General features: G+C 49.3%; 4 protein-coding genes across 9 annotated transcripts; 3 read left to right on the forward strand and 1 right to left on the reverse strand.

Moving 5' to 3' along the window:
• The first annotated feature begins 1010 nt into the window (after nt 1-1010).
• On the forward strand, nt 1011-3827 carry LOC117896570 (5'-AMP-activated protein kinase catalytic subunit alpha-2). Its single transcript, XM_034804974.1, has 2 exons — nt 1011-1723; nt 1776-3827. The coding sequence occupies exons 1-2, from the start codon at nt 1445-1447 to the stop codon at nt 3258-3260; spliced, it is 1764 nt and encodes a 587-aa protein (XP_034660865.1). The 5' UTR covers nt 1011-1444; the 3' UTR covers nt 3261-3827.
• Nucleotides 3828-4160: 333 nt separating this feature from the next.
• LOC117896586 (thioredoxin, mitochondrial) lies at nt 4161-5263 on the reverse strand. The gene is made up of 2 exons (XM_034805013.1): nt 4895-5263; nt 4161-4549 (listed from the first exon to the last, which is right to left on the reverse strand). The coding sequence occupies exons 1-2, from the start codon at nt 5081-5083 to the stop codon at nt 4253-4255; spliced, it is 486 nt and encodes a 161-aa protein (XP_034660904.1). The 5' UTR covers nt 5084-5263; the 3' UTR covers nt 4161-4252.
• Nucleotides 5264-5398: 135 nt separating this feature from the next.
• On the forward strand, nt 5399-20228 carry LOC117896541 (cell wall protein IFF7). 5 transcript variants are annotated; one of them, XM_034804955.1, is made up of 3 exons: nt 5399-5635; nt 11983-12773; nt 16666-20228. In XM_034804955.1, the coding sequence occupies exon 3, from the start codon at nt 16694-16696 to the stop codon at nt 18473-18475; it is 1782 nt and encodes a 593-aa protein (XP_034660846.1). In that variant the 5' UTR covers nt 5399-5635; nt 11983-12773; nt 16666-16693; the 3' UTR covers nt 18476-20228. The 5 variants fall into 5 exon arrangements, with proteins under 5 accessions (XP_034660846.1, XP_034660835.1, XP_034660819.1 ...); XM_034804944.1 differs by lacking the exon at nt 5399-5635 and adding an exon at nt 10531-10675; XM_034804928.1 differs by lacking the exons at nt 5399-5635; nt 11983-12773 and adding an exon at nt 13420-13716.
• Nucleotides 20229-20618: 390 nt separating this feature from the next.
• LOC117896578 (RILP-like protein homolog) lies at nt 20619-24750 on the forward strand. 2 transcript variants are annotated; one of them, XM_034804997.1, is made up of 6 exons: nt 20769-20902; nt 20940-21683; nt 21765-22255; nt 22327-22422; nt 22508-22663; nt 22895-24750. In XM_034804997.1, the coding sequence occupies exons 2-6, from the start codon at nt 21069-21071 to the stop codon at nt 23007-23009; spliced, it is 1473 nt and encodes a 490-aa protein (XP_034660888.1). In that variant the 5' UTR covers nt 20769-20902; nt 20940-21068; the 3' UTR covers nt 23010-24750. The 2 variants fall into 2 exon arrangements, with proteins under 2 accessions (XP_034660878.1, XP_034660888.1); XM_034804987.1 differs by having other exon boundaries at nt 20619-21683; nt 22508-24750.
• The last annotated feature ends 1248 nt before the right edge of the window (nt 24751-25998 follow it).

Here is a 25998-nt window from a genome sequence, read left to right on the forward strand (position 1 = left end):
ATAAGAATGTTATTTCACCAGATTGGCCTGCGGACCTGCAAAAGACAGTTAGAGGGTAACAGTTTCAAAGTGACAGATTTAATGTGGAAATGACCTGCCATCCAACCTGTTGGCTCCGATCGTGTCCCTCTTTGGCATTCATCTGGATAGCACCAGCAGAATAGGCACCTCAATGAACAAGTAACCCTCGGTTGAAAATATTGCAGATATTGCGATGGGACCCATTGATATTGGAGAATTTCCAATAGTTGATCCACATTCCACAGTTGATCCAATTTTTTCAATTGGATCAACTGCTATGGATCAACCCATTATTAATATGAAACAGATCCCTTGCAAAATATTAATAGAGATTTTGAAAATAAATCTCAGAATATTGATTGCAATTTATGTTATTCTCAACAAGAACAAATACAAAATTTCCTAGAACAAGTGCAATTTCTTACGATCCGAGATCAAGAGCGTTGCGAACAAATAATTGTTTTAAAGACAGAAATTCGGTAGGAAAGAAAAGATCGCTGATGATGGAATGAATTACTTTACTTTACTTTACTTTAATTACTTCATGAATTACTTTACAAATTTGCAGATTATAGAGACCGAGAATGTATCCAGATCGGTATTTAGTACATACAAAACATAAGAAAAGGTTAAAAGTATGTCAGTCTAAGACAAAGTCATTGTTATTTATTAAAAGCACTTGATTAAATGGGTTTATATTACTAAGTATAGCAAAGATATATTTTTGGTTGACCTTTTTAGTTTTAACCTTATTATGCAATCAATTGAGGAAAGATGTATCATAAAATCAGCAAATCCTGCGGAGAATTGAAAGATGATTTGAGTAAAACTACATTTTTAAAGCTGAGAGTCCTAACCAGCTAGTAATATTCAATTGAACATCAAAATCGAGGAAAATGATTTTAGACTCACGGTATATTTGACGGTATATTTTGAAAATGAAAACGTATATTTCGGTATATTTTCGAGGCCCTCACACTTCCGCGGTCACACTGATTCCAATGTCAATTAAATAAGCGAGGAAATAAATAAGGAAAAACCCCTCAAAAAAACGGCAAACAAAATAAACAATAGTCAAACTGTCGCGTAAATAAACAATTGGCGACAGTCAGCAATCGCTTCAGCATCTTCCCCACGGCTCTCAATTTCGCCCCAGTAAAGTGGATGGAACCCGAGAGTCAGCAGAAAATATAGAATAAACAATCGCTGCGAGCCAGCGACAGCGACACAGAGGGGATAGCGGACTACGCAATAAACGAGATAACGACCTTCCACCGCTCGTCGCTGCCCCCGTTCCGAGTAGTGCTTGCCACTTGCTGCTGCCGCTGCAGCGTCTGCGTTTTGTGTGTCTGTGCGGTGTCTGGCCTAGTGGCAAGGTAACTCGATTCGAGTGGCTTCCCCGCCGCAGTGACGGGACAGCGCGATGCCCCAGACGAGGGCTGCGGCCGCTGAGGCAGCGGCGGCGGGCACCGTCAATGGCCAGCCGCTGGTGAAGATCGGCCATTATCTGCTGGGCGCCACGCTCGGCACGGGCACCTTCGGTAAGGTGAAGATCGGCGAGCATCAGATCACACGCGTCAAGGTCGCTGTCAAGATCCTAAACAGGCAGAAGATCAAGAGTCTGGATGTGGTGGGTAAGATTCGGCGAGAGATTCAGAACCTGAAGCTCTTCCGGCATCCGCACATCATCAAGCTTTACCAGGTAAGAAGTCCTCAATCAGTCCTGAATAAATGATTCATAATTTCCCCTCAAGGTGATCTCCACTCCTTCGGACATCTTCATGATCATGGAGTACGTGAGCGGCGGCGAGCTGTTCGATTACATCGTGAAGCATGGCAAGCTGCAGGAGCATCAGGCGCGCCGCTTCTTCCAGCAGATTATCTCGGGCGTGGACTACTGCCACCGGCACATGATCGTGCACCGTGACCTGAAGCCGGAGAACCTACTGCTCGACCACAATATGCACGTGAAGATTGCCGATTTTGGGCTGTCCAACATGATGCTGGACGGAGAGTTTCTGCGCACCTCGTGCGGCTCGCCCAACTATGCGGCGCCCGAGGTCATCTCGGGCAAGCTGTATGCTGGTCCGGAGGTGGACATCTGGTCGTGCGGCGTCATTCTGTACGCCCTGCTCTGCGGTACGCTGCCCTTTGATGATGAGCACGTGCCGACGCTCTTCCGAAAGATCAAATCGGGCATCTTCCCCATACCGGAGTACCTCAACAAGCAGGTGGTCAATCTGGTGTGCCAGATGCTGCAGGTGGATCCCCTCAAGCGGGCCAACATCGAGGAGATCAAGAAGCACGAGTGGTTCCAGAAGGAGCTGCCCGCCTACCTCTTCCCCTCGTCGATTGAGCAGGACTCCAATGTCATCGACACCTATGCCGTGGCCGAGGTCTGCACCAAGTTCGGGGTCAAGGAGCTCGAAGTGCACAACTCGCTGCTCAGCGGCGATCCACACGACCAGCTGGCCATCGCCTACCACCTGATCATCGACAACAAGCGTTTCGCAGACGACGCCGCCAATCAGATCAACGAAATCAACAACTTCTTTGTGGCCGGCTCCCCGCCGCCGCCGCCAATCATCACTCATGCACCGCACGAGGCCCCAGGCCAAGCCTCCGGCCAGACGCCCCTGGCCACGGTGACTGTGGGCGGCGGCACGGCAGCCAGTTCGGGCAGCGCCACACCTGTGCCACCCGGAGCGGCGCCGCCAAGCAGCAGTGTGCTGGCCGCCATACGACCTCATCCGGAGCGGATTGCCCCGATGCGCGACCGTCAGCTGGCCATGTCCGTGCAGAACTCGGGCGGTGCGGCGTTCCCCGAGAAGACGGCGCGCGGCGGCACGCCCATCAAGCGGGCCAAGTGGCATCTGGGCATACGGTCGCAGAGCAAGCCGAATGACATCATGCTGGAGGTGTACCGGGCCATGAAGGCGCTCAACTACGAGTGGAAGATCATCAATCCGTACCATGTGCGTGTGCGGCGGCAGAACGTGAAGACGGGCAAGTTCTCGAAGATGTCGCTACAGCTGTACCAAGTGGACGCCAAGAGCTATCTGCTCGACTTCAAGTCGCTCACCAACGACGAGGTGGAGCAGGGCGACGATGTCATCATGGAGAGCCTCACACCGCCCCCGCTTAGCGTGACCGGTCTGATGCCGCTCCAGCCGACCGGCCACCACACCATGGAGTTCTTCGAGATGTGCGCAGCGCTCATCATTCAACTGGCGCGCTGAGCACCAAACAATTACAGTCTAACCCCCAGATGACAGCAGTAAATGGCATCTTCGCCGCGGAGAAAGGGTCACCCACTCTCTCCCGGTGGCATGACCATAACTAAGATTTAAACTAAAACAAAACAAAAAAGAACAGAAGAATGTTTCGTAATTGGATGGATGGATGCTGCCATTTAGGTCATCCGATAATCCGCTACCGCGTACCGCGTTCCGCTTGACCGCTTTGCTTTAACCGATTCTAGCCTAGTTTGTAGAGATCTGTTCTGTTTCTATTTTATACACGTTGAGTTATTATTTTACACCCCCCCCCCTCCCCTATTGTATATTGTATATCGTATTCGTATCGTATGTTTCCGTATACTCGTACTTTTTATTCGTATTTATACCCAAGAAAATGAATCCGCGTCGCATTGCACGGGAATGCGCCAGATGTCAGTTTTTAGTTAGTCTACTACTCCGGAGAAGGATGTTTAATCAGTTTTTGGGGCAGGCCAGTTCAGTTCCGTGACTATGTTATTCGTATAAAAAAAAAAGAAAAGCCTTAATAAAGCAACCAAATAAACCAAATTCCATCTCTGCCATCATGCCATCTCTGTCTAACCAGGAAGAGTTCTCACACTTCCCATTCCACTTGCGTCATCTATTATGTTTTTCGCAGTGAGTGAGGGATGCGCGTTTAACAACACTGACACAACCAGCTGATCAGCTGCAGTTTTTGGCGGCTCAATTCCCACGGGAAACAGCAGCAACAAGTAGAAACAAAGCAGGTTTACCGTTACTATGATTATATTTATATTTTTTTTCTTTTTTTATTGCATATTACAAGTATTTCTGCTGCTGCATAAGGGTTAGGCTATCTATCGCGTTAACAGTCTACTCTGGTTCGTTTTTTTTTTATTTTATATAAAATCTCGTTTTGCGGCAAAGCTATGTTTATTATTGTATCCGAGGCCCCCCCCGCATCCGACCACCTTAATCCTGTTAATGCTCCTCTATTGCTTCTGCTGTTGCTTCCGCTTCAGCTTGTCAATCAGCGTCTCAATGCTGTTGGCATCCACCAGGCCAATGAATTTATCCACAACAACGCCGTTGCGAAAGGCAAGGACAGCGGGCACGGCCTTCACCTCGAACGTCTCGACGAGATCCAGGTTCGTCTCCACATCAATGATGGCCACATCTATCTCATCTGAGTTCTCCAGCAGCTCCAGCATCTTGGGTGTGAGTATTTTGCAGGGGTCGCACCACTCGGCATGGAAATTCACAATCACAGGATTGTCGCTGTTGATGACCTGGACACACACAAAGCACAGACAGGAGAAGGCATTAGTTATGGGCAAATACTAGCCTTTGGGACTAGACTATGCGTAGCATAGAAACGGGCTCAAACCAGAAACGACCCGCCGTTTTTGGCTCATTTGCATACACGAGCCAATCTCAACACACAAACACACACACACACAGGTGCAGACACATACTGACAGTCGTCATAGCCAAATGCGTCATGGGGTGGGCAAGTTGGCCCGCTGTTTACGGCCGGAACTGCTCACGTACACCAGATAGTAGTGCAGGGGACGCAGGCCGCATGCCAGAAGCATTGCATAATTGCTCACTCACTTATTCACTCACTCGCTCACCTTCTGATCAAATTCGTAGTGATCCTTGATGATCAGCTTCTTGTGCAGGTGCTGCGACTGGGAGAGGTACTTCTGTGTGGCCCTTGCCGACTGTGGGGCCACCCGGTGGCAACTGCTCTGAGCGCTGGCGCTGATGAGGCAGCAGGCGGCCAGACGTGGCGCAATTCCCTCGGCAGCAATCTTAAGCATTTTGTTTCCCTGTGTGGAGTTTCTGCAGGGAACCGGAGTGTGGTGTGTGCGCGGGTGCGTGGGAGTAGACGGCGATACCGATTTCGATTGCAATGTTCTCCGGTTCTTGCCCAGGCGATTAGATTACAATTTTGTTGTTCAAATAGTTTTCAGCCACTCAACGCGTCTTGGTATTGGTTTTGGTTTAATGTTTGTTTATAAACTGCACGACGGCCTATCGAATTATCGAAGCAAACGAACTATCGCCGAGCAGAGTTTCTGCACTGGCACTGTCGTGTTACTCAACACTAGTGTGCGCTCGTGCATTTGGATTTGTGGCAGTTCGTGTTGTTATTCTTTTGCTGCCGCTGTTGCCTTTCCACGAGCCACGAGAGCCACGAGAGCTCTCCTGTTTATCGCCAAGGTGTTTACCTCTGACTATTTTTTGTGTAATTTTTTTGTTTGTGCGCTGTTCCCCGAGAAAAGCTAAAGTGTCAACAGATACCGCGTGCCAGGAAGCGGGCTGAAGGAGGCACTTCCTTTGCCTGTATTCTCCGGATATGTAACTGTTTGGTGAGTTTCAGGGTCGCCTGTGGGTGCCTCCACAGTTTATGCGTGTGTCTGCGCGTGTGTGTGTGTGTGTATGGTAAGTCCAGCTCAGAATCTGTGAAAATGCCGGTGGGGGGAATGACCTCTGATGAAAATTACCTTCATCGTAAATGGGATACTTTTGAAGTGGGAGCAGGGAGCCTTCGTCCTAAGCGGGGGTTTCAAGCACAGCAGAAATGATTGGAGTCCCAACTGGAGAGAGGCTCGGTTTTTGGTGACTGTGTGTGTGTGTGTGCGTCTGTGTGTTTCAATGAACTGCCCATTTTTCCACCCCATTTTCAAAACGCGGCCACAGCTCGACCCCTGCCAGAACCAGAATCAGAAACAAAACTCCAGGTCTCGGCTCTGCTTCTGTCTCCGACTCCCGCTCGCAGTTTTTCTTCTCTTATTATTATTCTTTTTTGGTGCGCAGCTTCCCTTGAGCCGGATTTCATTCTTGTCCTTATTGTTCGGCCTGCTGCAGTTTCAACCCCCTTTCTGTGCCCAGCCGGTAAGGGCAGGGGCAGGGGCATGGCCAGGGGCACGGGGCACAGCATCTTGAAACGTGTTTTGTCGGGATGGCTTTGGCACAGCTGTTCGGACTCTGGGCCTGCTCTGCGTCGCATTATCCTTACTCCTGCTCCTGCTCCTGCCCCTGCCACGTTTCTTCTGTTTCACTCTTGTATTTTGGTGGGATTTATGACATCAACACACGCTTTTGGCCCACCGCCAGGACGCACACACAAAAACTCACACAGACACACACACAAGGGCAGTAACGGTCGCAAGCTTTGTCCTATTAGTCCAAAGCTCCACATCCGTCTCGCTCTGTCGCCTGATTCGTGCTTACAGTTAGGTTAGGCAGATAGGTAGATAGGCCCGAAAGCCCGACTGCTCGTTAGTCCCTCCACCCGAACTACAGCGAAACGAGGCTTTGCTGTGGTTCGGCTTGGGGTCGAAGTCGAGTGTGTGTCTGTCTGTGTGTGTGTTGGAGCGCGACTTTTTCCTTAGTGCGTGTGCTTCTCTCCTTTTTCGTTGAGTTGTGTGTTTCCGAGTGTCGTTTGCTCCTTCGCCCCAAAGGTGTGTTCCATGACAAGGTGTGCAGGCCTTGGCTTAACCATAACTTTTTGTCAGATATGTGGAGAGTAATCTCTGCAATGTCTAAGACAAGGTGTGGATTTTACTCTTTATTCCACCTTCCATACATGGGCACCTATTATGAGAGTACTCTCTGAGGGAAGTTCCTCATCGCCTGCTGTTTCATCTTCATTTTCTTCCCCTCTCCGCTCTGTTTCCTTGCCTTGACCTTTGAACCTCCTGTTCTGCTGCTACTTCCCATTCTTCTTTGTCCCATTTACTCCCCTTTACTCCCATTTCCAGGGCGTTTGTGCTCGATTTTTTCTTGTGAATTAATTGTTATCGATTGATTGCAAGTTATTTCCCTTCCATATGCGTCCTGCACAAGCCACGCATTGTTTTTTTAGGACATTCCAATTAAGTGCCTTAACTGCATTTTGTGTGTTTTCAGGTCCCCTGCCACCCACACACGCACCCAGCCATTGTTCCGCGCCATTGTTCATGCGTGAAGTGCATTGGAGTGTCCTTTGCTATCCCTACCATTCCATGCCATTCCATTTCGGCGCTCTGCCCCGGACAGGGGGGCCATGGAGAGGGGCAACGTCAAGTTTTCTGATCAGTTCCAGGAATTTTTGTGTTCCACGAGTCGAGAAACTGAACATTTGGAAAGCGCCGACTGGCGGTTTCGCGGTGGCGGAGGGGGCGCGCTGGGGTGGGGGGAAAACTTTTATGATGCTTTTGGCCTAAAAATATCCGCCACGAAAACAAAATTCGTTATTTCGTCTCTGAACGCCTCTGATCCCAAGTTCGATTCGGCCTCGGTGTCGGATCGCTGGCGTTGCTATTTCTTCTGCTGCTGCTGCCTGCCCCTCTGCCTGCCCCTCCACGTAGCCAGAGAGTGGAGCGGCGGTTGGCAGGGGGGGATCGGGATTTCCGTGTGTCTAATTGTGTGCCTGTCTTGGACGTGCAGGTTCGCTCAGGAATACTCAGCATCCCATGATCTGCTCAGAAACCCACCCCATGCCGTGCACGCTACGCACTTTACAATCCATAAATCCAAGCTAGAAGTCTCTCTCTCTGTCTCTCTCTCTCTCACTCTCTTACTCCGCCTATTTATGGATGGATCTAAAAATAGTGGTGAGGCTCTACTCGGGGCTCGAGCTCCGACCGAAGGTGCCTCAAGAAGAATGGAAGTTCAATTACCTTTAAATGGATTACACAAACAAATGACGAGAAGGGTAGGGAGTAGGGAGTTGGAGCAGGAGACATGGCAAGCCTATATCAAACACACACACACACACACACACAAACACACACATAGCCTAGATAAAGCAGCACAAACACAAAGAAGACACTGCTACAGCTACAGCAGCGCCCGATCGTTGCTCGCTCTCTCGGTCTGATCCCGACTCCCTCCCCTCCCCTCCCCTCCCGCTCCACTCCTGAGGCTACGCTTCCGCAACTCACTGTCTCTCTCTCCCCTCCTTTCTCTCTTACTCTGTCTCTCTGCCCTGTGTCTGTGCCCGTGTTCTAGCCCAAAGGGATGGTGGGGCGGGGCGGGGAGGCTGGCGGCAATGCTGCCAAAAATAAATTTGAACTCAAATCCGTAGCACAGGCGGAGCAGAGACAGGGCCAGGGAAAAACCGATTCGAAATCGAGTGCCAAGAAAAACCAACGCAACGAATTTCCCCACCGAAGCCGAACAAGAGCCCCGGTGTCCAAAGATCTTAGGAAATCATGATGAAACCCAGCAACCAGATTGGAGTGGAGACCAAGCAGTGCAGAAGGTGCTGCAGAGGCTCAAGTGGAGCACGAAATATCGGGGACATATGATTATCCATTAGGGGGGAGCAAACTGCATCCCAAATTCCCGCTCTGTGTGTGTTTACACATAGCTCCAGGAAGCACGGAGGGGTAGAGGCATAGACAGAGGCAGGGCCAGGGGCCGCCCCCATGACGCAACGCATGCCGTCTACGTGCCACCACGGTGGAGGCAAATCACAAACGTGCCCCGACCTCATTAGTTTCGAGTTTCCAAAAAAAAAAGAAAACCACACACACACACAAACACACACGCACAAATTGAGCCCCAAAGTGGGATAAGAGGGGTAGGGAAAAAGCCAAAATGGAAAATGGGGAAAACGCTTTGGCCCATCAATTTTCCATCTCATCCGCGGCCAGGCATCGGCAACGGCAACGGCAACGGCAACGCCATCCAGCTGCCAGAGAGCGAGAGAGAGCTTAAACTGTGACTATTTGTAAACGAGGGGCACAGATGCCCATCCATGCACCGCCCAACCTCGCCCCATCCCCCCTTAAAAAGCCCCAACCCACACTCCTAGCCAAAACCGATCTCTCCGGCTCTCTTTCTCTCTTTATCTGTGTCTCTATCTCTGTTGCCGCTCTTCCACTCTCTGGGGCAGCTATTTTTAAAGTCGAAAAGACTTTTCAGACGCTGCCAAGTGGCCAAGAGATGCCAAGTACAGTTGCCTACTCACATGCCTGAGCGAGCGATCAGCGGCCTCAGGAGGGGTGCGCGGGGTAGGAGATCTGCAAGATCTCAAACTAATGTACACATTGTTGGCCCGGAAGTCATGGAAAGAGTCTAGGAGGAAAGTCCTTCTGCAAGCTCAACTGATTTACGGTCATTCTGCAATGCTCCATGATTTGATAATATCTACTTGGAGTTGCAACTATTTTATAGAGTTCTGCCCCTAATGAACTGCAATCCCGAAGGAAACCTTAGATATGAACCTTAGATGCTTCAGCACAAAATCCAACTGTTGTGGCTTTATAGGAATTCACTCCAGAGAGTAAAGTAATGAGTTGTAAATCTTTAAAAGCTAAGCACTGCGGAAAAGTCTGTATGCAGTTGGAACATATGTAGAGATATCTTTAGGGATATTAGCAAAATGAGAGTTCCAGTGACATGAAAGATCATATAGCACACTCGATATGGAGTAAAGGATTTACAAACAGAAAGGAACAAGGGAACATGCATTGCCTGACACTTTGTGTATGTATCTTCAGTAGTTCGACTTTGAAGGAAACAACTCTCAAGAGTTAAGGGTAGAAGTTGCTAAAAGTTTATCCATTACCAACTATTGTGGAGACTCCGACTGAAACGGAATGCACATAAATTTGATTTGTATAACTCTCTAGAACTCAGGGTAACTGAAGCCTTCCTTTACAGCGAATTTTTCTATATTCTCCATCTGTTTACCTATCTATCCGTCCCTCTATGTACGTATATCTATTTCGATTTGCGTTTTTTCGGTGATTTGTTGTGTATTGTGCGACGCAATGTAAAACAATTTTGTTCGAAGCTCCGCTCTTTCCCTCTCTTTTTGGCTTTTGGGCGGACACTGCCATCGGCACAGATACACAGATACACAGATGCATGGATACCAGCACGGGGATACAGATGCACAGACACACAGTGGCAGAGCAGAACTTTTGGTTGGAAATTTGCCAACCCCTCATGGCGCTTTTCGACGATCAGCTCGACCCCAATAGAAGGTGAGAAGGAGAGAAGTGGGCAGGGGCCAGGCCATGGTAGTGGCCGGTATGGTTGTGGAGGGGGGATGGGAGAGCGGGGAGGCTATGGTGATGGTGCACCTTCAGCCGACGCTCCGCTCGGAGACGGGCCAACAGGCTGCGACGGCTGCTCTCGGGCCCCGTGTTCGGGGCTCGGGGCTCGGGGCCGGGTCCGGTTCGGTCCGATTCAGCAACTCAAGTTGGCCGCGTGTCTGAATTCCGTTTTCAGTATCCAATTAGACTGCGACTGCTGCTCTGCTCTGCGCTACTCTGCTCTACTCTGCTTTGCAAAGAACGCGGCGTGCGCGAAAGCGAAAGAACACGGAATCGGAATCGAAATCCGAATTGAATCAAAAATCAGAATCGTTGGTGCGACGCCGCCCAAATCCCGACAAACGGTTTTCGAATCGGGTAAAGATCGGAGCGGTGTGCTCCCGCTCTCGTGTTCGCGCTTTGCCATTGCTTTTCCTCTGTTCTTTTCTGTTCTGTTCTGTGTATTTTCCACTTGTGTCTGGTTCTGTGCGTCGTCTATTTTGAGAGGGGGATTCAGAGTGCGGCTGCTGCTCTGGCTGCTGCAGTGGCAGGGGCCCAAGAAGGTAGGGAAGGTACACGGATGGTGGATGGGGATGCGGTAATGGGGGTATAGGGGGTATAGGGGGTATGGGCATGGTGGATCATTTGTTTTTCTGGCAGAAGGCAGAAGCCAGAAGGCGTGGGCGTGTTTTGAGGAGGGCCAGCTCCGCGCTTGCTGTGTCTCGTGTCGCTGCTTTCAGTTCTGTTTGTTTGTACTTGCCAAGAGCGAGAGAAGATCTCCATTCCTCGAATTCTTGATTCGTCATATACATACATACATGCAGGCATATAGCCCAAAGCTATATATAAACAGGCCCCGAGTCCATGACTGCGTCTTTATATGGTTTGCTTGAAAATGTTCAACGAGAGTTGCGTTCAAGCTGCCAATAAGTCCCCTGACATCCCCCAGAAAGATGGTCTCAAGACGTTAAGCAGGGAACTGTTCTCCGCTTAAAATAAATCTAGGATCAATGGGGAGCTCAAGTGCGAATAAAATAGAAACATAACTTTCATGTTTGATATTTGAGAAGTGAATTCCGTGGGGAATTTATTGGAGTTTTTTCATTTCATGACTCTAAGAGTGGATGCTCCACAGCCTCGTACATGTAGTACCCACAATTATTATGTGACTGTCGTAGCTTTTGTTTTCTCTTCTACGCTGTAGCTTATCGAATACGCCGGAATCAAAATCGGAATCGGATTGGGCCAATGTGAGTCACGCGCTCCAAGTTCTCGTGGAGCCACAAGCCCACCTTACGGCCGATAAGATAATGCTCTCCCAGCACAGTCAGGCGAGTCAGTCGAGTCAGGCCAGTCAGTGGCCAGATTAGATATTGGTAGTTTCAACCATGGGTTTCCGCTCCCCTGGCACCCCTACCTGCCCCCCTCAAATGGAGGTTTTGATCTGCCCAGATAAGAGAGAGAGAGGGGAGCGTGTCTCTGCCCCATTCCCATTACCATCCTCGTGCCACTGCCACTGTTTCCACTTACATTTCTTCCTCTTCTTGTGTATCTATTGGGACCCCCTGTCGTTCTTCCACTCCTCAATCTCTCTCTTTGTGTCTGTCTATCTCGCTCGCTTGATGTTTACGTTTTGGCGTGATTTCGTATTAACAAAATTTTCTTCTATGTATTTTTAATTTTAGTCCAAGGTTTGAAACAACAAAAGCGAAACGAAAGTGAAGCAAAGAAGAACAACACGAAGACGGGGGAACACAGAAGAAGAGTCGAGCGCCCAGAAGACAAGCAAAAGAAGGTGAAGAAAGGACAATGACAACCAGTGAAGGAGCAGAAAAGGAAGCCCAACGGAGCAACAGGAACTGAAGGAGAAAATCGCTGAAAAGAAACTCAACACAGACGCCAAAGAACAACAAGTAGGGAAACCAGAAGGAACATTTTGAATCAGAACATAAGAAAGGCAAGAAAAGAAAGAAGCTAAAAGAGAGAGAAAGAAGCAACAACGCAAAGCCTGCTGCAGCTAAAAGAAACGCATACAAAGAACCCTCCCACTTAGCCCCCCAGCCAAAAACAAAACGAAAATCTTCAGTCCAGAAAGCGCGTGAGAGAGAGAGAGAGTGAAAGAGAGCAACGCAACTCAGTGAGAAAGAGCAAAAGAGAGTGGGTCGGTTGCTGGTGCTGGCGCGGGGCGGTCAGCGTCGCTGTGGGACAGACGCCGCGACGGTAAAATCGCGCATACGCCGCGTGAACCGATAGCCAGCCACAGGCGCAGCCAAAACCATAAACCAAAATTTTTCAGTCAACCAGTTGGGCCGAAACTGGCATAGATCCAGCTTCAGTTAAGCAAGGCTAAGAGAACACACAGAGAGAGAGAGTGGAAGGAGGGAGAGAGGAAGAGCCGAGGATCATACTGGAAAAAGTGTGAGACAGCGGCAGCGAGGGAGAAACAAATTCAAACTGCAGCCGGCTACAGATCCAGGTGAGTGGCAAGCGGAAAGCAGAACAAATTCAAAGTGAAAACTGTGTTTCCTGTATAACAAATAGTTTTAGTGTAAGGAAAGATAAAGGAGAGCTTAAAGAAAAGAAAAACCATTTGCTCTTCCAATGCATTTGTTCCAGTTTCAGGCTAAGCAAGCTCTGTCGCCTGGAAATCTCCAGTCTAAGGAGATCAAAGCTTTTGTAGAGGCTTTCCAAGTGTATTATTCCAGTCTTCCAGTCGAAGTTTGATGAATTGCGAGTTCCAGTCAATACCAGAAAATGTCATACGAGCTGCAGAAAAAAGGTTCAAATGGACAGCTTGGGAGTGCAGAATGTGCACAGAATGTGATACAAAGATAAATACATAGAAAGAATGAAGCTTTATAAGCTTAGAAGGGGAAGGCAAACAAAAAATAAAGAACCCAAATGGGGGCTTGGAGTGCAGAATGGAAGGTTAGGAGGGGGGATTACACAACTCTGTTCCAGCATTTCCAAGCGCTTTTGCTACGCTCACAGATAGACAGCCAGAGACACACACACACACACACACACACACACACACAAACACACACGCATACAAAGACAATTGAGCGAGTGAGCGTTTTGCCCTGCCTGTGGCGAACGAGCGGCAGTAAAAATTCTCAACTCAAACGCAGCGGATCGGCCGCCTCGAAAGTTTTTGTTTTTGTTTTTATTTTTTTTGCTGGGAAAATGCCCCCCGTCCGCGGCTACAGGCGCTCCTCGAGGCAGGCACCGCGTCTGATTACCCCCCATCCCGGGAAGAAGACCAGCCGAAGAGGCAGCGGCAGAGGGAGAGGCAGCAGCAGCAACAGCGTTCGTGGTCGCGGTCGCGGCAGCCACAAGATCAGGACGGTTGCTGCTGGTAGGCCGAGGAAGGTGCTGCCGCCATTACCATTGCCGTTGCCGCCGCTCATGGGACGCAGGTGCGTTTTGGTTTTGGTTTTGGTTTTGGTTTTTGGCTTTGTTTTGGGGCCGAACTTTATCGCGGACTTGGTGGATATCTAAGGGAGAGAGAGAGAGAGAGAGATACCGAGCCGCCTTATCAGAGAGCAAACAAAGCCAATTAGAACTTGAAACTCTCTGTCGCTGACGGGTTGGGGAGGGAGCATGGAGAGAAGGCGTTTTGGATGGAAGCTTCATTCCCAATACGATTCCCATTCCCTGGGCTCTCCCCTTTGTAGCCACCTTGTCATCAACCAGACCACACGCTTGGGACTAGCTTTTTATCAGCGGCTTATCAGTAAATACTTCCACCTGTTGTGTACAGTTACACTCTCGCCCGCTCTCTCGCTGTCTGTGCGTGTGTGTGTGTGTGTCTGTGTGTGTAGATAAGTTGAGGTGAGGTATCGCTTTGCTCTGCATTAAGCAACGCTTGCTGTGCCACACATAAAGAGAGAGGGGGAGTGAGAGTGAGAGAGAGAGAGAGAGAGAGAGAGAGTGTAAAGGTAATCGGCAGAGTCCCCAAAAAGTAAACTTTGCTTTTGTTTGCCATTGCTCAGCGGAAAGCCGCTGTCGCGACGTGCTGCGGCTGCGGCTGCGGCTACGTTGGCGGGCCAGTGCGGCTCATTGCCAGGCGGATTTCATAGATAACCGCAGCCCACTCCACACCCCCGCCGAGCACAGCACACCCACATATGCACATATGTAGCTAGTCTGTGACTCGAATCTTATCTTAAAACTTGACTCTCGACATTTAACTGGCGCTGCGCATTGACGCAGAAAGCGTTAAACCAAGCAGAAAGCCCACTCATCCTACACTTATTCGAGGAGGATCGCAGGACACCCCCTCCGCCCACCGCTCGCAGCTAACCCTCTCCCTTATTGAGGTTAAGCCCGCCACAGCCATTATTTATGGCCTCGTGTCCGTCCACGCTTTATCAACAAAATGCAACTCTGCACTCGTTCACACATCGCCGTCGCCGTCGTCGTCGTCGTCTCTCTTCTGCGCGCCTCATCGTCGCCCGTCTCCGTCTTCCTCTTCGTCTCAACCCTTACTTTGTTGCAGCTTAAAAAAACTACAGCTACATTTGAGCCCGAGTCGCATGTGTGAGAGTGTGTGTATGGCTGTCTCTGCATTTATTTATAAACTGCGCTCATTGCTGCGCCCTCTCCCGCTTTACTTACTCCTGGCTCGGCCTCTCTCTCTCCCTCTCTTGCTCTGTTTCTCCTTCTTCAAGTTTCACGCTGATTCCTCTCGCGCGCTTTGCTTCTGCTGCGACGGAGGCGACGGCGGGGTTGTTATTGTAAACTCGGTTTCAAGCTTTAATTACATTTATACATTGTATCTGTGTGTGTGTGTGCGCGAGTGTACAAACAGACGAACCCCATTCAGGGCCCCAGCTGTGTGTGGCCCTCGTCGCCAACACACCCCCCCCTCTTCACGACGACACTCCTTCTGCTCTATGCGGTGCTGCTGCTGCTGCTACTGCTTGCGGGCCTGCGCGGTATTCCTATTTTTGTTTGCCCATTCGTCGACGCCGCCGCCGCCGCCGCCAACCGTCCGCCGCTGTCACTGTCACTGCTGCTGTTGCTGTTCTTATTTTTGTTGTTGCTGCTGCTGTTGTTGTTTTTGCTGTTGCTGCACTCCAACGGTACTTCTGAGCGTCCCAACCATTTGCTCGAAATACGAATTCAGTCGAGCTTTGTGCTTCGTCGCCGCCGCCCGCGAAGTTGCTGCGCACTGTGTGTTCGTGTTCGTCTTCGCTTCGCTTCGCCTCGTTCGTTCATTCGTTTCTTTTTTTTTTTGGACGGTCGGTCGTCTCGTAGTCCACCCACAAAACCCCCGCACACACTCACAGACCAGCCAGCACCACCCACCCTCCCTTTGCTCGTGTCGTGTCGTCCGTTTGCCGGCTTTGGCGCGGCCTCAAAACGTGAGTACACCTCCCTTCCCTGACGCCACTCTGTCTCGATGCTGTTGTTGTTGTTGTTGCTGCTGCTGTTGTGAGCGCGAGAGAGCTTCACGCTAATCTCCAATTTAAGATTAGATATCAGCCGGCAGTGCCCAGTGCCAGGCTAATGCAGGCCAGCATATTGTCTCATGTTGTGTGTGTGTTTTGGGCCCCTGCACTGCTGGCACTGCTGCTGCCCCTCTAGCCCCTCTTCCTCAAGCTTCTGTCTAAGCTTTAAGGCTGCCTCAATCGATATACATATGACTAAGCGCGGTCCTGTCCCCTCCTTTACATTCAGCCGAAATTACCGCGTCACACGCACATTTATCGAGTGTCTGTGCGGAGAGGGGACTGGGGGGAGGGGCGCTTACTCAAACGAAGCTTTCGGCTTCACCGTTAGCTGCGTCGCCAGCTTATCAGCGCACGTGCATTTGTATGTGTGTGTGTGTACGTGTGCGTCTGTGTAGAAGAGTTGAGAATCGTTTTTTCCAATTGCTTGTTTGTCCCTCGTACTTTATTTTATTAATTAAAGAACGGCGCCGCACTGGGCTAGGTGGGGATTGATAGCGACGAAGCTTGTGCGCAGCGCGATCCACAAGATATTTATCTTTCAGACTTAGATTGCGCGCGCGCCTCACAAGAGTCACTCGAGCCAGCGAGAAATGAACATTTAGAAGAGCGGCTCGCGGGCACCTGAGCAAGCAGCATCGATAGGCAGATAGGAAGAGTGGCTTCTGGCAGTTACGCCTATCGATATGCAGGCAGCTGGCAGTGGATTGGGGGACTGGAAGAATGTGAAAACAGGAATACTGGAAGCATGAGCATTACTTTTAATTATGATGACATAGAAAAGTCCTGTAGGAGTTGGCAAAGTGTCAGTAGTGTCCCTAAGCCCTAATCCTAACATCAAAATGTATCCATTAAGTATTTCAATAAACATTTTGCTTACTTTTACCCTCTCCTCTCATCTCTCTCGTGCAGCTTCAAGACGTCTTGCAAACGGCTGAAAATGGAAAAGACTCCCCGGTACACGCAGCGGGAGCGGAACATGGTGCTCGGCTACGCGGCGCAGTACAAGGACGTGATCGAGAACAAGCGCACGGACGCGGAGTCGAATCGGAAGAAGGATGAGGTCTGGCTGCAGATCGCCAAGGAGTTCAACTCCCAGGTGTACCATCAGCGCAGTGCAAAGCAGCTGCGACAGCTCTACAAGAACATGAAGCTGCTGCTGAAGAAGGATCTGTGCGGCGAGGACAAGACCAACGGCACCTTTCTGGATCTGCTCAACACACTGTCGCAGCAGGACTCGGTGGCCCAGTATATTGCCGAGCAGATGTCCCCGGATGGGGGCAATCAGAGCAACGGGGCCAATGGCCACCAGCAGGACGACTATGAGGACTCGAAGGTAGGTTTGCATCTGGGGAGCGATCTCCGCACCCATCTCAGACAGGCCACTGATCAACTGATGCTCCAACAGATGCCACTGTACGAGGGCATGGACACGGACGTGGTCCTGATCAAATCTGAGACCATCAGCGACAACGAGCAGACGGAGAACGGCATGGAGTGCCTGGACGACGACGACGACGATGACTGCCCCAGCCCCAAGGCGCCCGAGGTGTGCCTCGAGGAGGAGGACGACGTACTCTTCGCCACAGATCTCCGCCAGCTGCAGCAGGTCTCAGCGGGCTTGGCAGTAAGCGGTGTGGCCAGCGGCGCTGCTGCGTGCTCCTCGTCCATATCCCTGCCCGGCGGCCTGGCCAGCCTCAATGGCCCACTGAACGGCCTCTCGGATGCAGTGCCGCGTGCCGCCAGCTCGCCCGTGTGCTCCACCAAGACCTCCATCTCCTCCAGCGGCAGCTACGTGTCCTCAACCCCCAAGCCGGACATCACCATCCAGACGGTGGGACACATACGCGTGGGCTCCTTTGCCAACATTAACAAGACCCTTCAAAACGGTTCCGCAACGACCAATGCCAGCAATGGCAACGGCAATGCAAACAGCAGCTCCAACAGCGTCGGAGTGCAGCATCTCACCGCGGAGCAGGTGCAGCAGCATATGCTCCTCAATGGCCTCGGCCTGTCCGCCGTTAATCCGCCACAGCAGACGCTGCAGGCGGCCATCAATGCTGCCACCGCTTCTGTGTCCGCCTCGGGTGCCATTGGCGGCGGCGCTGCCTTTGGCAGCAATCGGCGCACACCACCCACGCTCCAGCTGCCGCGACTCCAGCGGGGGAACAACAACGCCAACAACAACAGCAACCACAATCACAATCACAACCACAGCAGCAGCCTTGGCAGCGGTACGCCGAATGGGGTACAGCTGCTGCTCAATGGCCATCATAATCAGCATGGGCGCGACAAGGCAACGCAGGGCGTGGCCATTGGGGCCGCCGGCAGCTTCAACGGCTACAACGGCCTGGCCGTCACCGTGCCCTGCCTCAACAGCAGCAGCAGCAGCGCCAACAGCAGCGGCGGCGGCGGCATGCTAATGTCCAGCTCGAACGGTGGCAGTGGGAACGGCACGGGTCCGCGGGCGCAGCATCAGGAGTACATGATGTCGCTGGCCATCGAGGAGCGGAAACGAAAGATCGATCTGCTCGATGCACAGATTGACTACTGGCAGACGTTAACCAAGAAGCTGGGCGCCCAGCCGGGACATTTCCCCAATCCGGCGTGCCTCTGTCACTTTCCGGGCAGCGCCGCCTTGGGTCATGTGACCGGTGTGAACTCCTCCGCCTCCTCCTCATCATCGGCTGGTGTCCTGCAGACGCAGACGAGTAGCAGCTAGTCCGAAGAGGACGATGGCGATGATGGGGACGGAGGCGGAGGCGGAGACGGTATCGGAATCGTGATTGGAATAGGAAGCTCATCGGACGAGGAGGAGGATGATGATTTCGGTCTGGACAGCAGAGGCGACAGCAGCGACATCATCTCAATTGTCGACATCAATGACGATGATGAGGATGAGCAGATGGAGGAGCAGGATGAGGAGGAGGAGGAGGAGGAGCAAGTGGAGCTGCGTGTGCAGCTGCTGTTGCCATCGAAGATCGCCATCACAGATCTGACGGAACTGCCGGATGAATATGATTGCTACTCACAGGATGCCTTGGCCAGGGATGTGGGCGTGGTGGGTGGCCTATCACCGTCATGCCCCTCCCAGTCCCCATCCCCAACGCCCGCCCCCCCGCCAGTCGCCAAGCGCTCGAAGCGCCTGAAAGCGAACACCAAGCTGCAGCAGCAAACCGGCAGGGCACACATGGAGACGAAGCCCCCCTAGAAGGAGCAGCAGCTGCAGCTAAAGCTAAAGCTAGAGAGCTGGTCTAGTATTTCAACTAGTTAGTATTGTACGTATTAACCCAGTCGCAACGCACCTGCAAACAGAATGCAAATGCGCTGCCTCCCCCCACCCGCACCAGCAGCTACACATTAACTTAATATCTTATAATTATTTTACTATCGCTATCATTGCTATATACATGAATGAGTACTACTATGATTATGATTATGATTATGATTATCACTATTATTATTATTATTATTTATTTATGCCTAATTTGTGTGCCAAAAAGAGAGGAGATCAGAATTTAACTTAACCCAGTTGACCTTTGCCATCGTGAATGCTTGCCAAAAAACAATAATGTTTGTATGTAATGCCTAAGTCAAAACAAAAACCAAAACCAAAACCAAACCCTAAGAACCCTACCCCCACCAAACACTCGCAAATCGCTATTTATTCTTACACAAAAACAACAAAAAAACACCTAAGGTTAAATGAATTTTTTTTTGTTCGTTTGTTTATACCCTTAAGAGAAAAGTGGGTAATTTATTTATGTTAAGTTTATTTCGAGAGAGAGAGAGAGAGAGAGAGAGAAGCTGCAACCAAAAAGAGAAGGAGAGCGAGCGAAGAGGTGCGAACACTTGGTCTTTGTACATTTTACCTTAAAACTAAAACTAAAAACTAAAAAAAACAAAACAAACCAAAAGCTAAAGCTGAAACATACTTAATTAGAATGAGAATAAGGATAAAGAGGATATGTGGAAGATGGAGAAGAGAGAGAGAGAGAGCAAAAACAAAAATATGAAAACTGTACAAATGTGGTTCCTAATCTAGTCCTTAAATGAAAACGAAAAAGCGAAAGCAAAACACACACACACACAAACATACAAGAAAACAAAACAAAACCGAAAACCACACAAAATTGTTGTATTATGTGTATTATTTTTACAAAGAAAACAAAAAAAAAACCATCAACCAAACGCTCCCCACTCCCTGCTCTCCCAGTCATGCAGTTCCCGCAGCCATCCAAAGAATTATAGCTAATTTAATGTATTGTACTTAAAGAACCCTTAAAGAACCATACCCCACCACCAAGTCCGTGTTTAGTTTGTACAGAAAGAGGGAGAGAGAGAGGGGGGGAACTTGCTAGTCGTCGCTGCTTAACTGTATTTAAGTGTAGCCATACAAAATGATTTAGTTATTGCTAATTGTACGTGTAAAATACAAATTAAACTGGATGCCATGCCCCTCCCCACACACACACACACACACCCAAAAATCAAAACCAAAACAGAATGAAATCTTTATACAACTTTTGTAAACAAATTTATGAATAAAACAATGAATTTACTTTGTGGCCTAGCTGTTACTGTTTTGAATTAGTCCTTCTTTGGCGCCCTTCTATTGTAGTTATGCAGCACCGAATATATTGAGAATTATGCTGACAAAACATAAGCTACGGCCATGGATATCAAGCAATCAGGTTTTAAACTCTTTAAATTGTTTCAGAGAGCTACAGAATAATAGTAATATTTTTGAAAAACGAAACGCGTCAGCTGATGGCGCGATTTGTTTATGAAATCATCGCAAACCCATCGGTGGAAGCGGCCAGCAGCAAAATATCGATAGTATCGATAGAGCACTCGATGGCTTGACACCTCTAATGTACATATTACTCATAGCAGCGAACAAATTGCAAAAAAAGAGCAATCTGTTTATGTGTGGGAAACAGCAGCTACAGCAGCAGCAGCAGCAGCAGTGCAGCGGCAGCAAGAGCTAAAGTGAATGTGAACATAATACCCGTGTACCTTCCTCACAGCCCCCTCTGCGCCCACAGAGTGTGTGTTTGTGTGTGTCTCTCAGTGTGTGCGAACCGAACTGGCAGATTACACAGTGCCCCCCCTCCCTTTACGACGGAGTTTTCTCCAGGCAACTGTCGCACCTGGCGCACTTGGCCGCTGACACGGAGCACCAAGCACCTGGAAAGCTAACCATCTGGCCATCTGGTGGAAACTGGACCCTGAAAAGTGGTCCCAGCTGCTGGCAGACAATAGAGAAGCGACCGGACGATCCGTACTGCTGCTGCTGGCCCGTGCCTTGCTCCATGCCCGGATTCCATCTCAATGAAATGGGCGAAATGGTCTTGGACGCCATCGACGACATCGGCGTGGTCGATGTGTACGACCTGGCCTCGGATATTGGCAAGGAGTACGAGCGGATAATGGATCGCTTCGGAACGGACGCGGTGAGTGGGCTGATGCCGAAGATCATCAACACGCTGGAGCTGCTGGAGGCGCTGGCCACGAAGAACGAGCGCGAGAACGCCACCATACAGGATCTGCGGGACAAGATCACTCAGCTGGAGAGCGAGAAGCTGGAGAAGGCCGAGTTCCGGCGCCGCTTCGAGAAAGAGCTGGAGCTCATCGAGGAGCAGTGGCGCAGCGAGACCAACGAGCTGGTGGACCTAGTCTCCTCGCTGCAAGACGAGAACAAGCGGCTGGTGAAGCAGACGCAGGACTTGCAGTCCTCCTCCGCCCAGAGCTCCGGCCTGGGCGCCAGCCTCACCGAGAGCATCATCAGCATGACCAACAATGAGCTGCACAGCGCCCTGTCCGACACCCAGGTGCTGCAGCGACTCAAGGAGCAGATTTACAAGCAGCGGGACGAGCTGAAGCAACGCGAAAGAGAGCTCCAGGACAAGTACAGCGAGCTGGAGCATGTGAGTCCACCAAAAACCAAAAACCCAAAACCCAACTTGAACTCTAACTCGAATTCTCTTTCTCGGTTACCTCGGGCTTAGCTCAACATCCAGTCGGAGCGTCTGAAGGGTTCGGAGCGGGACACGAGGCGGCGCCACAAGCTGATGCAGGCACAGGTGAAGACGCTGTGCGAGGAGCGAGCCGATTTCCTGGCCCAACTGCAGGACCAGTGCCGGGAGATCAATCAGCTGCGCAAGCGCCTCGGTCTGGCCGAGAAGGAGAACGAGGATCTGGTGCAGTCGTACGACGATGATCAGAACGATCCCAATCGGCCGCGCTATACCACGCGTGAGCTCAAGGAGCTGATCAGCGAGAGGGACGAGCTGCTGACCACCATCGATGGCCTCAACGAGCAGCTGGCCGAGCTGAAGCCCCCCAGCCAGCTGAAGGCCAAGCGGTCGCGGCATATCTCCAGCTCGGATGACAGTGACGATGACGAGGGTCATTTGGCAGACAACGACGATGATGACGACGACGATGAGGAGGCGGCTGAAGCGGCAGCCGAACTGGAGCCCCCACTCGCTGGGGAGACGTGAGTGAAGCATTAATAGGGATTTATGTAAATCAATTTTGTATATTCTCGAAACTGTTTCTGGTGCTTAGGCCGCCTGGCCACGATGCGCCCGTGCAGGGACCTCTGCCGTATGAGCCGGACGACGCGCCCTGGAAGAAGAGCTCCGAGTCGGGCATACGCAAATTGTATGAAAATATATTTGTATACATCAAATTAGATGATATTCTCGAGCGAATTTATAATAATGAAATATTTACTGCTCTGTTGCAGCTTCCGCAAACTGTTCTCGGATCCGTCGGATGGCAATAATACATTCCCGAAACGTTCCTTGGCCACGCTCTCCAAGATGGCGCTGTCGGCCACACCAGGGTCTGTGTCGGGCTCGGCCGCCGCCGCCGCCATATCCTTTTCCGGCGAGGCAGCGAAGTAAGAGCCCCCCCCTAAAGCATCATCACACGCGTTGAAGTGCATCTCATTATTATTTGTTTTTGATTTTTGTTTATCTCTTTGTTTTGTTTCTGTTTCTGTCTTTTCTGTTTTGATTTTGATTTTGTATCTTTTTATCTGTTTATCTTCCCACTCGCCTGCATCACTCCGCCTGCATCCCATTTATTTATTTATGTATTTATTGTTTCTTATTGTTTTCATCTGTTTTAGTCTGTCTTTGTCCCTCGCTATATACCTTCTCCGTTTAAGCTGTACATACATAGTTTATACACTCGATTGCTGTGCCCTCGTAATCCTAAGTTGTTATGCGATTTTATTTACGTAACTTTTTGTACATCTTTTGATATCTATTTGTATTTATTCTAACTTAATTTGTAACTTAATGCCTCCGGCCAGGGGCCCCTCCACTAAGGTACTACTAATCTAGGCCCTGACTAGCAGGCAATCAACACAACCACACACAACACACATCCCATCCTCCCATCCCCCCACATCCAAACATACATACATACATTCCTCGATGTAAACACATAAAAAGACAAAAATTACCCTAAATACGAGTATTTGAGTGAAGAAACAGAACCAGAAGTGAGTTTAAACTGAATTTAACTATATGAGCCCAGTCCCTGTCCCTTTGTAGAATGTGTAGAAAGAAGGAACAGAATGAAATGCTGAAAGAGTGCATAGATTGTATTTGTAGAGAACAGGCGCAGCAGAACCAGATCATGCCTATACCAAAAACAAAACAAAAAAAATATATTAAATCAAAAAAAAAAACTAGAGAGGAAAACAGGAAAAGAGGGTTACTTCCATTAGCTACAAGTCGATCTATTAATCTATTTATACCGTCTCTCCTTTCTCCCGCCACCAGGATCTACATACAAATATACCCATAGCCATACTATCTATATCTGTTGGTAGATATTTTAGCCTTTTCATAGCAGTTGCCCCCAGCGGCCTTATTATATTACAAATTTATCAAAAATACGACAAAAAACGTTTAGATGAAATGGGAAAAATTAAAGCAAATTGATGATAGATACTATATACAAAAACATATTTGAATAATTAGCGAAACGTTACAACCTTAGCGCATTGTTTGTTGAATTGAATTGCATATTGAATATTGAATTAAAAAACTAATCGAAACGAAATCAAACCAAGTGAAGTAAGTTAGATTCCCATTGAAAGCCAAGGCTTGCGATAGAGAGCGATAGAAGAGACGGAGGGAGCATAATCAGAACCAGAATCAGAATCGAATAGCCAGAAGCAGAAGCAGAATCAGATAATGTTTTTAGCCAAAAAAAATGTTTTACCATAGACTTAGAAATAGCCAAGACTCGACTCGAATTGTTGTTAGCGATTTAGCGAATGTGAATACGAATTACAAGTGCACATGCCTATACAAACATACATAAATATGTGTAGTATATATAGAAATAGTAGGGTTATTTGTACATGGCTTGCGAAATGTGTGCTCAGTTCACTTGTGGCTGAGAAATCTCTACAGAAGAGGCAGCATGTCACAAAAGGTCAAAGCATTCTCATGGCATATGGCAGCGCCTCCCTCAGAACAAAATGGTCATAGAATTCACAAATATAATCCAGGAAACGATTCCAAGTTCATTATGTGTACGTAGCAACTCTGCATCGAAGCGAGTCCTTGAGCCTAGAATACCCTACGAAAGATTACAGTGTGTCCTTTCTTGCCTTGAAATTTTCATTATGTTGGAATGGATTACAAACTATTTTGGAAGCTCTCCATAAAGAGTTCAGTGCAGTCTCAAGCTACTTCAAGATCTCTGTTTTAAGAAAATCATTTAATTTTCCTTATTTTCTGCTCCGCCTCCCAAACCCCCTGAAAGCACAATGCGTGTGTTCCCCCATTACATATCAGCGATATCGATTGAAATGTGCCAAAGACTAATTGTCAATCCCAAGCACCCCTGCAACAGCCGGCCCCACAAAACCGCAATCCCCACATCCTACTCCTCAATCGATCAATCAGCCAATCAACAACACTCGTTTCAATTAAATACAAATTGTGGCAACTGAATTTTTATATATACAAGAAAACTGTATTGCATCGATGTTAACTGAAGGACTAACGAGAAAAAGAGTATTAGAAGATCGCTTGAAATTTGAAATGTGCGTAGGATCGTATCGGGATCGGATCGAGTGCTGGGGAGAGACATTGGATTGTATCGAGTATTTGGTGAATTAATGTTAACTAAATTTATATACACATATACACATGCATTATACATAATATACTTTACTATATACTATATACATACATATATGATACCATATTATATGGAACTATACTTATGACTAACCAAAAAAGAAGTGGAAACAATTATACAATACAAATTAATATATAATATATGATATATGATATATATATATACATATGTGTACGTATGTAAATTACGAGTTTGGATGGACCAGGATACGATTTAGACCCCCCGCTGCGCTGTCTGCCGGTTCATCCATTCAGCAAACGTTTGTAGATACGTACGTACACGCCCCCACAATTTATGAATCGCTTCATTGAGAGCATTCAGCAAATAATAAAACTTATGAACAATTGAAACCAAAAAGTCATTCGGATCATTCACTGGGTGGGTGGGGCCTTGGGTTGCGTGTATCCTTCCTGTTTTTAGCTGTTACTCTGTGAGCTTTCGGCGAAGGAGTACCCCATATTACCCCAGCCTTGCATCATCTTCCGCAATGTGGGGCAAGTGGCATCTGGCGATTGCATGATGCGCAGCATCTCCGGCCGCATCCTGCGTCGTCTCGTATCGTGTCGTGTCGTGTCGTGCGTCCTGCCCCATGTTGTAGCGGGCCATCCTGTTGCTTACTGGGCGCCTGTTCCATCTGCTGAGTTTGAGGCGTATCTAGGGCGTGGTGGTTGCTCAGCCAGTCAGCAGGCCCTGGGGACACGACCTTGACAGCACAGTCAGCCGCAGCCACAGCCACAGCCAGGATGCTGATGATGGCTTCGGCTCATCGTTCGTGTTCCTCGTGGTGAATATTTCATGTGCTCAGCGCAGTAGGCAACAGGCGGCTTCGGATGGACCCCTCTTTGTGTCGATAGGACGACTCTGTCACAGCGCCTGCCCCAGACCCTACCCCTGCCACCTTTCACGCAGTTCCAATTAAGCAATTAAAAATCCGCCAGCGGCCATCCGGCGCACGCAGGGGGATGGCCTGGAACGAGCTGTTGCCAGCTTTTTAATTAAGAAGATGTTAGCGTAATAGGATAGAAGAAGATGCGCTGCGAAAAGCGTAGGTCGAAATGTGCGCCAGCT

Source organism: Drosophila subobscura, chromosome A (assembly GCF_008121235.1).
Source record: "Drosophila subobscura isolate 14011-0131.10 chromosome A, UCBerk_Dsub_1.0, whole genome shotgun sequence".
Taxonomy (NCBI): domain Eukaryota; kingdom Metazoa; phylum Arthropoda; class Insecta; order Diptera; family Drosophilidae; genus Drosophila; species Drosophila subobscura.